The following is a 13,556-nucleotide window of genomic DNA, read 5'->3' as shown; positions in this document are numbered from 1 at the left end:
AAAAGTTATATTAAAATATATAAATGATTAATTAATCTTTTAAGCAAATTATAGAATGTTTTTATAGTTACAGAAGAAGATATAAGAAACTTAAAAGATTACGCAGATTAAGAAGGTAAAATAATGAAAACAATTTTATAGACAAAAATAATGATGTTTTTATAGTAAATCATTAAGTATTGAAAATAATAATTTAAAATAATAGATAGCAAAAAATGGCATCTAAATTTAGAAAAACAAAACGAACATAGTGATGAAATAATTCTTCATTATATGAAAATATAAATATTTCATTAAAATCATTTACTTGTACATTAATGATTTAAATGATATTTTATTTAACAAAAATTTAAAATTTACTTTTTCAAATTAAGAATTGTATTTTCAATAAAAAACATAAATCAAATTTAAAGTAAATGTAATTTAATTGTTATTAATAATTTTTCGATTAATAAAAAAAAGTTTTATCACAAACGAAATAAACTTATGACATCTATTGAACGAGCAAGATATTTATTAAAAAAAATAAAATAATCTTTTGAGATGAAACAGAGTTTAAAGATTTATCACATGGAAAACATTTGTAATTAATAATACAAAAAGAAGAATTAAAGAAATATTTGAAATGTATATAGAAAATATTGGTTCATGTACAGAAGAAATGTTAATATTTTCGTAAATAAAAAACTTAATATGAAAAACAATTTGCAGAAAAATGGATAATCATAATAAAGATGGTTTTCTTATTGAACTTCAAATACATTTTGAGCGAACAATTTTGAATCAAACCAATAGAAACTGCCAAAGATTTCTCATTTAATAAACAATTTAAAATTTACCATTATGATTAAAAAAAAACAAATTTAATTTTTATATCTCATTTGTTTTATATTCTGGAACAAGAAAACTATTATTTTATTTATTAGAAAAAATATATAAAGACATGTTTTTAAATTATAAGTTATAATTTTAATTCAAAAAAAACATATAGGATTTAAATTTGTTGAAGTAGTTTCATGAAATATCAAAAATCTACAATTCAAGTATATTTTAAAAATTATATTTATGACATTAGATATTTCTGTGAAAATAATAAACAATTCTAAGCATGTTTACGGATGTAATCTGTATTTAACAAATTGCACAAAAGTTTTAGAAAGATCTTTTTATCTTTCTGCTTCTAATTGCACTTTTCGAACAAGAAATTCAATTATTAACAATGTTAATCATGTTCTTCAAAACAGTCATGCAATAAATAGTTATCATGAGCACAGAGATAAATTACCATTGTTTTTTGATAATAGTGTATATTCCTATACAACAACAGTTGATTAGTTTAATTTAATTTTACAAGGAAGTTTTATGCTTGATTTAAAAACCATTTTTGTCAGTGATTTTTATACCAATGATAAAAATTTTCTTGTTCCTTTATTAGAAAAAAGTTTGAGGAATAAATTTGTTTGTGTTGCTAAAAATAAAAAAATAAGAAAAATGTTTATAAGATATGTTTTAAATATATATTTTTACAAATTAGCATAAACGGTTGTTTACTAAATAAAGATAACAAAAAAATTTTTTTCACTTTATTTACCAAGCTCTATTTGCATGGTATGAAAGTCGATTAAAAATAATTTCTAAGAATAGTTACAGTAAAATAAAATGTCGTAAAGTAATACATTTACTATATTAGGATTCTAACTTTATTTTTTTAGTAAATTTTTTTCTTAGTCTAGTAAAATATCATTAATCATTAAACACTTTTATTACTTTTAGTAAAAAATTATCTTCATATAATATACATTTACCTTTTCCATCACTTTTGTAAACTAATTCAATATTTTTTGAAGACAGTCTCACACATTAAAGAGAATAATAAATTTTTACCATATATTTTAATGAATATCATTTAAGATAATTTAAATAATATTTATTTAATCACTGAAAAAGTTATTACAAATAGAACAATTGAAAAATATATTAAACATAATGATACAAAAAACTGTAAATTTGATGAAGAAAATAAGTTTTTTTAAAAGATATTTTAAAGTAGAAAACATAGATGAACTTTTTTAAATAATTGATACTCGACATAAAAAATTACAATTTTTTTCAAAAATGCTTGTATTAAAAATAGATAAAAAAAAGTTTATCTTATAAGCAGTTATGAATATTATTAAAAAATAATTATTATTGATAATATTGAAAAAAATGTTTTTTCTTTATAAATGTAAAATTTTAATAGATATTGTTGGTTAAATATTATTTATTTAAAGATCTTTTTTTATATACTATATATATGATATTTAATTTTTAAAAGTAATCAAACACTGATAGTTTACATTTATTTTACTTAAAAAGTCAAAGTGATGATTGCAGATAACAATCTTTTACCTGCCTGAAAATTTGATAGATAGTCATCTACAGAAGACAAAATAACTTGGATTTTGTATGGATTACTTAAAGTTGAGTCATAAGTTTAAATTCTTCTTTGGGTATAAATTAAGGTAATAGTAGGATTGGGTAATTTTATAGAAAAATTCTGGAACTACATTGTTGTAGAAATAAAAAGGTAATGTTTTTTTTTGAGTCATTAAAAAAGTAACATGGAAATATTATTATTAAATAGTTATTTTTAATATAATTTGTTTATTATGCGGTTAACTCGAATATGTTTTTACACAATCATTTTTAAAAAGATCTTTTTTACTTTCTGTTAATCTTTTTGTTTATTTATTTTTTTATTATTGTTAATTTAAATTGATATATTTTAGTTTAAAAAATATGTGTTATTATATTGTTCAATCAGTTTATTAAAAGCTTGCTATGTTTGAAATTGCTTGTATTATTAAAATTTAAAATTATAAAAATTTGATAGTTAAAAACTGTGTGATGATAAAGTGGAGTATACAAAAATGATGCAATTAATTTTTGTGATAACTTGCTTAAAAAAAATTACTAATAATTATAATTAAATTAGAGTGATATAAATCCAATATTTATTAAAATTTTACTTTTAGTATTTGAAATAATTAATTATAATAAATTTTAAAAAAGACATATATGAATAAATTTTTGTAGTTAGATATGATAGATATTTGAAAAAAATTGTTTCATTTAACTAAACTTATTTTAATTAATATTTTTAATTAAAGACTGATTTGCTATTTTTAAATTATTTTATATAAATTGAAATATATTTAATTAGTATTTTCATATCATGAATTATTAAAGAATTCTTTATAATTAGTGTTACAGTTATAATTATGTAAGAAAAAAATAATGTTTTCATTTTAATTAAAAGTATTAGAATTTTAATTTTCAAACAATAAATTAATCAATTAATAAAATATATGAATACTATAGCAACAGTTTTCTGTAAAAAAAATGGCAAAATCATAAAAAAAATTAATTCAATTAGATTCTAAATGTCAATTTTATACAGAATCATAAAAATTTTATTTTGACAATAAAATAAAAATAAAACTAATTTATATTAAAAAATTATAAATTATTGACATAATCCACATGTTTTCATACAATATTGTCTACGATGATCATCCGGTACAGGTAAAATATCACAATATCCAAAAATTTTAGATAAAGCACAATCTTTAAAGGTGTCATGACAAACTGTATGATGTGGTTTTTCACACATTTCACATGTGTATTTACATAAAGCACTTACAAATTTACCTAAGATAAAATGTGAACATAAATGTTGATAATGTTTACATCCAACTACTGCATCATGACATGAAGTATTTTGAGACAAATTTATCATTGGAGTAGTTGTACTAGATATTGTTATATTAGATATTGCAGTTGTTGTTAAATCTTGATTTATTAATGTTGTATTTGATTCATCATTTTCTAATAAAGTTGTTAAAATTGAATCACTTGTTATTGTAGATAAATTATTTAATTGTAAAAATGAATTAAATACACTGTTTTCTTCATTTTCAAATGTTGTCATAGTACTTTTTTCTGTGGTAGTTATTTTACTAACATTAGAAACTGTTGTTAATAAATTTAAATTAGAAGTTGTTTCTGTTGTTACTGATTGTGTTGTTGTATCTGATAATGTTGTATTTAGTATCTCATCTTTTAACGTAGTTGGAAGTGTTTCAGTTGTTAAAGTTGGATTATTTGTAATTGTAGATGAATGATTTAATTGTAAAACTGTACTACCCACAATAATTTCTTTAATTTCAGATGTTGTCATAGTACCTTCTTCCTTAGTAGTTGATTTACTAATATCAGTAACTATTGTTGATAAATTAGAATTAGAAGTTGTTTCTGTTGTTACTGATGGTGTTGTTGTATCTGATAATGTTGTATTTAGTATCTCATCTTTTAATGTAGTTGAAAGTGTTATATTTTCTATGATTGGAGTATTTACTATTGTAGATGAATTTTTTAATTCTAAAACTGTACTAGATACGGTGCTTATTTCATTTTCCGCTGTTGTTATAGTACTTTCTTCCTTAGTAGTTGTCATGCTAACATCAGGAGATGTTGTTGATAAATTTAAATTAGAAGTTGTTTCTGTTGTTACTGAATCTGTTATTGTATGCGCGAACGTTGTATTGAGCATGTTATTTTCTGTTGTAGATGCAGGTGTTTCAGTTGTTAAAGCTGGAGTATTTGTTATTTTAGATGAAATATTTAATTCTAAAACTGTACTAGATACGAGATTTTCTTTATTTTCCGTTGTTGTTATACCAACATTTGAAGCTGTTGTTGAAATATTTAAGTTAGAAGTTGTATCTATTATTACTGATGGTGTTGTTGTATCTGATAATGTTGTATTATTCACATCATCTTTCAATGTAGTTGAAGGTATTTTGGTTGGCAAGGTTGGATTATTTGCAATTGTAGATGAATTATTTGATTGTAAAACTGTACTAGATACGGTGCTTATTTCATTTTCCGTTGTTGTTATAGTACTTTCTTCCTTAGTAGTTGTCATGTTAACATCAGAAGCTATTGTTGATAAATTAAAATTATAAGTTGTTTCTGTTGTTACTGATGGTGTTGTTGTATCTGATAATGTTGTATTTAGTATCTCATCTTTTAATGTAGTTGAAAGTGTTATATTTTCTATGATTGGAGTATTTACTATTGTAGATGAATTATTTAATTCTAAAACTGTACTATCCACAATAATTTCTTTATTTTCAGTTGTTGCCATAGTACTTTCTTCTTTGGTAGTCATTTTACTATTATCAGAAGTTGTTTTTATAATTGCTGGAGTTATTGTATGTAATAAAGTTGTATTTGACATATCATTCTCTAATGTAATTGAAAGTGTTTCAGTTGTTAAAGTTGAATTATTTGTAATTGTAGATGAATGATTTGATTGTAAAACTGTACTAGTTACGTCATTTTCCTTATTTTCAGATGTTGTCATAGTACTTTCTTCCTTAGTAGTTGTTATGCTAACATCGGAAACTGTTTTTGATAAATTTAAATTAGAAGTTGTTTCTGATGCTACTGGTGGTGTTGTTGTATGTAATAATGTTGTATTTAGTATCTCATCTTTTAATGTAGTTGAAAGTGTTATATTTTCTATGATTGGAGTATTTACTATTGTAGATGAATTATTTAATTCTAAAACTGTACTTGATACGGCATTTTCTTTATTTTCATTTGTTGTTATTGTACTTTCTTCCTTGGTAGTTGTTTTATTATCATCAGAAGTTGTTTCTATTATTTCTGGTGTTATTGTATACGATAACGTTGTATTTTTGAGAGTAGAATTATTTGTAAAAATTGGTGTTGATGTATTTATTTTTTCTGAGACAACTGGTAATTGGAATGTTGTTGTAGATAAATTTATTTTGTTTTCGATGGTACTTGTTTCAGTCGTCATTTCTGTTGTAACGTTATTTGGAATTGCAGAAATACTAGAAGGTGTTATATTTTGAACAGTATTTGTTTCAATTGTTGTTAATGAATTATTTAATGTAATATCATTTTCGTGTTTTAACGTAGATTCTGTTGATGTAAATGTAGTATTTATAAGAATTTCATTGGTTGTTATTGCTTTAGTTGGTTCCGTAGATGTAATAAATGTGTCTGTTTGTAACGGTGTTGTAAAATTATTTTCAGTGGCATTTTCTACAGATGTTATCCCATTTGTAACCAATGTTGTTTCATTTAATAATACTGGTTGATATCTTGTTGTAGTATAATTTGAATTTTCAATTATAGGTGTTGATAAATTTTCTTTTATAGTAGTTTGAAAAGTTTCCGTAATAGGAGATATTGATAAACTTGTAGTTAATGTCTTATTTTCGCTTATTGTAGAGTTTTCTAAATCATCTTTACTATTGATATCTAATTTTTCTGTAGATATATTTATATGTGGAGTTGACAATGTAGTTGAGTTTATTGAAATTACAGTAGAAGAACTTGGTTCTGTTGAGAATGTAAGATTAGTACTACCTATTTTATATCTATAATTATCAATATATTTTTTAATTAAATCTTACCATTTTTATTTTCAAGATTATTTTCAGTTACATTTAATTTACTAAATGAACCTTCTTCTATCGTTAAATATACTAATGATAATAGTAATAATAAGTTGAATAAATATTTTTCTTTGATAATCATTTTTATTTATTTGACTGTTACAATACTTGATATTTTATACTAGATATTTCAAAAATTAAATGTACTTTTTTTGTAAAGATTAAACAGATTATTATGATAAAAAGAGTTTGAAAACATTAAAATAGATAATATAATTTTTTTAATATATTTTTAAATGCTTTCATTGTAAACTTATAGACAAAATAAATTATACTTTGACATTATAATATTGTTTTTTATTATCATAACTGTACTTTTTTATTACATTTTTTTATCTCCTTTAGAAAAATGAATTTTATGAATTTGTTAGTATTAACAAAAAAAAAAGTTGTTTTTTTTTATAGAAATACTATATTTAAATTGTTTTAAACTATAATATATTAATTAACGTTCAATTAGACATCTGATTTTTAATAAACTATAAATATAATTCTCTTGTACTTATTGATAATTTATTTAAGCACTTTATTTTAAAAAAACAGATGATAAACTATAAAAGTTGACTTTAAATAGCTTAATCAGACTATAAGTTTCTTAAAATAAATATGACTATTTAACAAAATCCTATTAACAGAGTTTAAAAACATATTGTAAAATCATGTTAAAAAATTTATGTGATTTTTATTGTATCATTATTAATGTTTCTTTAAATTTTAATTAAAAAACAAATATTGATCAGATATATTGTAGCAACATTAAGAAAGTATCTATTTTTTTAAATTTTAATAAAATTAATATATTATCATTCATTATTATTAAAAATATTAAAAATTCTATTTTAAAAAAATTATCTATAATATACTAACATCTTATACTAGACAAAACAAAATTACTTAAACCTAAATAAGCTGAAAAATCTGAATAACCAAAACTCATTTGATATATTCCATCTGGATTTAGTATTGATAAATCAAATGTTGATGCTTCATCTCCAAGAATAATAAAATTTAAGCTTCCTTGATTTTTTATAATTGTAGAATATTGTTGTGACTGTCTTAAATCCATATAATCTGTTACTGTTACAAAAATAAAGTGATTAATATAACCAGTTGTATTATTTAAAAAATTATTTGATGAAATAAGTTTAAATAATTTTAAAATATTATTTCCTTCATTATCTCTTTCTATATTATTTAATAAATTCTTATTAAAATCATTTTTGTTTGTAACAGAATTAAAATTAATAACAATATTTGGATATGAATTATATGAAATAACAGAAATTCTTTCAAAATGATTCCAATATGTTTGAATAATATCATTACCAGATAAAATTTTAATTTGTTTCTGAAAAGCTACTTCTGGGACAAAATTTTGTGATGATGCAATTGAAAATACTATTGAACTATTACATGGTTGATAATGATCATAAAGATTTCCCGTTGGTTGAATAGTTGTTGTTAAAATATTTTTTGTTGAAGATGTTGAAGTAGTTGATTTTGGATATTTTCTACCATTATTATTTCTAGAAAGACTATCTTCAAAAGGCCATTGATCTAAAACAACTGACAAACTATTTTCATATAATTGATAATCTTTTTTATGATAATTATCTAATATTTGATCATTGTTTAATGTTTTAATATTTAAATATTTTAAATTATTAGAAGAAGTTATTGACTTCCATGGATTTGAAAAACCATTTAAAGATGTAGCATTTTTTACAAAAATTGACCAATAAGTTCCAAGTTTATGAGCCATATTAATATCATCAACAGTAACAATACTATTATTTTGTGAATCAAAAAATTCTGGTCGCATTGTTAATGCAAAAAAGTCATCTGCATGTGATAATGCTATAAAAAAATATATATTAAATATTATTGTTTTAAAATAAACATACGATTATATGTTTTACCATTAATAATTTGTTTTGGACAATAATTATAAACATAACTATTTTCATACATATATATATTATTGTTACCATTATTTAATAAATTTATACTATGTAATGCTAAAAAATTATATATTCCAAGTCCACCTGCTGTATCAACAACTATTTTAGTCCATTCATATAAATCTGTATCATTAGTTTGAAAAGGAACATTAAAATTATAAAGAAGTTTAGCAAATTGATCATTATTATCATTAGTAAATAATTGTGATATTAACATTAAAACCATTTCATAACCACTTTTATTTAAATATAATTTTACAAAGTTAAATAAATCAAGAAGACCTCTTCCAACTTCTTGATCAACACTTCCTAATACAGTTGGTTTTAATGGTACATTTTTATATAAATTTGTTGGTATATCTGGTAAAAAACCAATAAAATCTTTATCAATATATAATACAAAAGAGTATCCTTTCCATTTTTGATAATCTATAAATTTTTGAATTGATGTATTTTTTATACAATTATTTATATAATCCATAGGATAATTATCCCATTCATATTTAGTTACATTACATAAATCAGCAGCAATTTCATAATTTGCATCAATATTTAGTAATGGCATATTACCAGAAAATTGTAAATTTATATCTGCTGACATAATAATTAATTTATCAAATAAATTATTTGCTAAAGGTGATAAAGATTGTGCTGTAACAGATACTGCACCTGTAGAATGTCCTGCAAGAGTTATCATATTTGGATCACCACCAAATTCTGATATATAATTTTTTACAAATTTTAATGCATTAGTTTGATCATATACACCTCTATTTGGTGGAATTTCATCTGTAAATGTAGTAAAAAAACCATGAATACCAAGTCTATATTGTACTACAACAACAACAATATCATTATTAACAAAATTTGTTATAAATCCTTTATATCCCCATTCTTTAATACTTCCACTGTTAAATCCACCACCAGGTATAAGAACAAATACTGGATATTTTTTTAATGCATTAACATTAGGTGAAAATATATTAATATATAAACAATCTTCAGATTCACCATCTGAAACAGTTAAATTATCACTTTTTAATGTTTGTGGACACATAGATGGTTGTTTTTGAGCTATTTGTGGATTATTTGGAAATTTATTTATTGGTATAGAATGCTAGAAATATGTTATTTAAATTATTTTTTTTTAAATACCTTTAAACGTAAATCATTTATTGGTGGATGAACAAATGGAACTGCAAAAAAAGTATCTGCTTTTCCAAAAAATTTTTCACTTTTATTATTTCCTAAATCTACATGAGTACCTATAATCGTTCCTAAAGATGTTTTCAATGTAACATTATTATTTGGTAATGGATCATACGATAAATCATCCTTTATTATACTTTCATATTTCAATGGATGTATGATGAAATTTCTAAGTATTTCTTTATTTCCTAATGTTAAAGTAACAATTATAGAAAATAGTAATTGATAATAATATAACATTATACTAAATGAAATATATTAATACTTTTTAGATTAAATAATCTAATTTTATCATTATCAATGATACAAACTTTATTAATATTAATTTCAAATACTTTATGTGTTATTAGCATGTATTATTATTAAAAAAAACTATTAATAATAAGATAAGAAAATATACCGTTTAACAATGAAAAAATATTGATATCCTTATTTTTTAAGAAATTGATATTATTACCTTAATGATAATTTTTGGTTGTATTTTTAACAATCAAATTTTGTCAAAGTATTTGCAAAAATTTGCTTTTAAAATTATTAAATAATATCATTAAACACAAGAATCCAAATACAGTAATCATAATCTGTCCATAAAATCTATAGAATTTTATTGAAATTATTTTTAGTTGTAAAAATTGTAATTTAAATTTTTAATCTGTTACAATAGAAATCTGATAACTTTTATACTACCAAGTATTGATGTAGGTAGAAATATAATACAATAATGATAAATTTATAAAAAAATAAAATTTTAAAGTATAATTAATTTGATGTTTTAGAAAACTTTAAATTTAATTATTTTAAAAAATATAATCTTTTTAATTTTAAAAAAAATAAATCTCGTTTTTTTATTTGAAAAGAATTGTTTTTAGTTATAAAATAGATATAAAACATTTTACATATTTAAAAAAGTTGTCAGAAACATTTTAGTTAGAGAAATAGTTTAAATGTGTAACAAATTGCACACATTACACTATATAAAATAGTAATTTCTAATTCTTAATATCCTCCAAACTAAAAATTATTTATTTCATATTTTAAAAAAATAAACGTAAAATAACAAAAGTTTATATTTTGAAAAAAAAAAAATAAATTACATCATTCTGTCTAGAGTTACATTAAAACATATTTAAAATTTTTGGATTACAAATTTTATAAAATTAAATAATTAGTATCATTATTACTTAAATACAAATTATTTTATTTTATTCTTTCACAATATTTAATTGCTTTTAATTGATAAATTTGTGATATAATAGAATTACTAATAAATTGCACGTGGTAAATTTCTAAATTGTTTATCAATTAAGAATTGAAAAAAATTTTTTTTATAATAATCATTAATTATAACTCAACGTTTTAAATAATTTGAGCATTTTTTTTAATAAAAATGTTACTAAAATGTTGATTATTTATATTAAATAACTTCTACAATTTAGTATAAAAAAATAACAATTATGTTTTTTTTAAGTTGTCAAAAAATTCATTTTTTTTATTAAGATTTTGGTAAAATAATGTTTTTTCCTTCTGGAAAATTACGTCAACATTTAACTTTATTTATACTTAAAAATTAATCTTTTTTTACTTTTAAATAATCTTTTGATACATATCTCCGTCTAATAGATAAAAATTGATAACAAACTACAAAACTATATGCTGATAAAAAATTTGGTAATTTTAAAGATAACTTTTTATAATAATTGAATTGTGAAAAAAATATATTAGAAATTTGAGATTTCATGTAAACAACATATGCAGCTATAAAAATTAATTCAATTAAATATTAAGATCAACATCAAAAAAATATTTTATTTCTATAAACGTTGAATGTTTTAATTGAATTTTATTATTTCAATGAAATAAAAAAATTAATTGTTTTATTACTAAAATAATAAGTAAATTATCTATATTTATATATACAAATATGAGATTTTTTTTAATTATCTATAATTTATCACAATTTCTCAAACTTTTCTTTTTAACATTATAACGTAAAAAATGAAAAATATTTTAAACAATGTTAATTTAAACTAGATTAATTTCATATCAAAAATAATTTACAAATAACTGTTTTCATGTTAAAATAAAAAGTTTCTTTGTTCTATAAAAGCAACACTGAAAAATAATACTGATTTATTTTTTTTGCATATAGTTATAAAGTGAAATATATACATTATAAAAGAATATTATTACCTTTTATGTTATTAAAACTTTTATTTCAATAAACAAACAGCTTATAAAAACAATACAAAAAAAAATAAACAACTTTTTAAGAAATACTTGATTGTCTCAATATGATACTTTATAAATCCTTCTTAGTGTAAACATGATAAAATATTAATAATTCTTTATAATGGATAAATTATTACTAATTCGTATGACGATTTTTAAAAAAAAAAATATTAATTATTCATTGAAAATCTTAAAAACAAATAAATGTTCACTTTTAAAATGTAATTTATAACTTTGAAAAACATTTATTTTCTATATTTTCCTGTTTAAAATGACTACAATTATTATAATTTTAATATTGATACAATTTTTAATTAAAAATGTTTCAACTATTGAATGTCTAGATTTTATACTCAGTAGATCAGATACCTCATTAATTGAAAGTGTTGATGATAGAAAATGTTTTGCCAATTATTGTACTTATGGTATAAAAATAATTTATTGTTAATAAATATTATTTTTTAGTTTCAATTGAATTATTAATGAATGAGAATAATAAAACTATTTGGGTTCCAACCAGGTATGCTAGAGAATGTACAAATATACCACAAATATCAATTGGAAGTAATAATATAGATTCAATAAACATGTGTAAAGTAATATATGATCCAAATCAACAATTAAGATATTTTGTAAAAATATGTAATACAAATTTATGCAATGAACAATGTATAATACCTTCAAATGAAAATGAAAATATTAATAATAATAACAATATTAATATATACATTAATTCAAATTGTTGTGATAACAAATCATTAAATTGTTGTCAAAATTCAAAAAATAAACCACCATGTTGTAATAAAATATTGCCACATTGGCCACCACTAGGACCACAATTAATAAATACATCTATTACTTCACCAAATACAAATGATTCATTAAATTCAGCAAATTTTAAATGTTGTAACAATAATAATCCACAATGTTGTAATATTTTAGGTTCTTCAAATATGTGTTGTAAGATGATGTTACAATATTATAAAGAATCAACAATTATTGGTAGTACAAATAATTTACCAAATATTCCAATTTTAAATAATAACAATTTAATGGAGACACATGATACTGTAATGATTAATAATATTTGTTGTAAAAATTATAAACCAAATTGTTGTAGTAACAATTTAAATACAATTCCATGTTGTAATAATTTTCACAATGTAATGCATCCAGGACCTATTATTAATAATTCTGTAAATAATGATATAATGTATGGTCAAAAATTTGAACAAATTAATACACCTATAACTTCATTGATAAATGATAAAAATAATGTAGTAAATCCATTTTTAAATTGTTGTGATGAAAAAAATCCTTTTTGTTGTATTCCTGTAGAAACTGCTAACACATGTTGTTTAAAAATTTTATATAAAGAACAAAAATTAAATCATCCTCCATTAAATGCTTTCTCAACTTCAAATGGTAAAAATAAAAAATACTTTAAATTTTTTATAATTTTAATTTTCATTATTTTATCATTATTATATATCAATTGTTAAATTATTTTTAATGATATTTATACTATAAAATTTAATTTTAGAAATTATATAATATTAGGTATATTAATTTTTTCATGTTATAATATTAAATAAAGAAAATTATTATTTGATAAAAAAAC

General features: G+C 20.4%; 3 protein-coding genes across 3 annotated transcripts; 1 reads left to right on the top strand and 2 right to left on the bottom strand.

Annotated features, from left to right (window-relative positions):
- Positions 1-3,508: 3,508 nt before the first annotated feature.
- SRAE_X000247300 (ShKT domain-containing protein) lies at positions 3,509-6,618 on the bottom strand (the record flags this gene model as incomplete). Its single annotated transcript, XM_024645755.1, has 2 exons — positions 3,509-6,447; positions 6,495-6,618. The coding sequence occupies 2 exons, from the start codon at positions 6,616-6,618 to the stop codon at positions 3,509-3,511; spliced, it is 3,063 nt and encodes a 1,020-aa protein (XP_024500006.1).
- A 780-nt stretch (positions 6,619-7,398) lies between these two features.
- On the bottom strand, positions 7,399-9,831 carry SRAE_X000247200 (Carboxylesterase, type B domain and von Willebrand factor, type A domain-containing protein; the record flags this gene model as incomplete). Its single annotated transcript, XM_024645754.1, has 4 exons — positions 7,399-8,393; positions 8,441-9,614; positions 9,653-9,774; positions 9,822-9,831. 4 exons carry the CDS (start codon positions 9,829-9,831, stop codon positions 7,399-7,401), a joined length of 2,301 nt encoding a protein of 766 aa, XP_024500005.1.
- Positions 9,832-12,206: 2,375 nt separating this feature from the next.
- Positions 12,207-13,489, top strand: SRAE_X000247100 (Hypothetical protein; the record flags this gene model as incomplete). The annotated part of the gene is made up of 3 exons (XM_024645753.1): positions 12,207-12,360; positions 12,401-13,360; positions 13,479-13,489. 3 exons carry the CDS (start codon positions 12,207-12,209, stop codon positions 13,487-13,489), a joined length of 1,125 nt encoding a protein of 374 aa, XP_024500004.1.
- Positions 13,490-13,556: the final 67 nt, after the last annotated feature.

Source organism: Strongyloides ratti, scaffold srae_chrx_scaffold0000008, assembly GCF_001040885.1.
Source record: "Strongyloides ratti genome assembly S_ratti_ED321, scaffold srae_chrx_scaffold0000008".
In the NCBI taxonomy this organism is placed as follows: Eukaryota; Metazoa; Nematoda; class Chromadorea; order Rhabditida; family Strongyloididae; genus Strongyloides; species Strongyloides ratti.
Note: the sequence above shows the minus strand (reverse complement) of the source record. Positions and strands in the feature narration are given on the sequence as shown.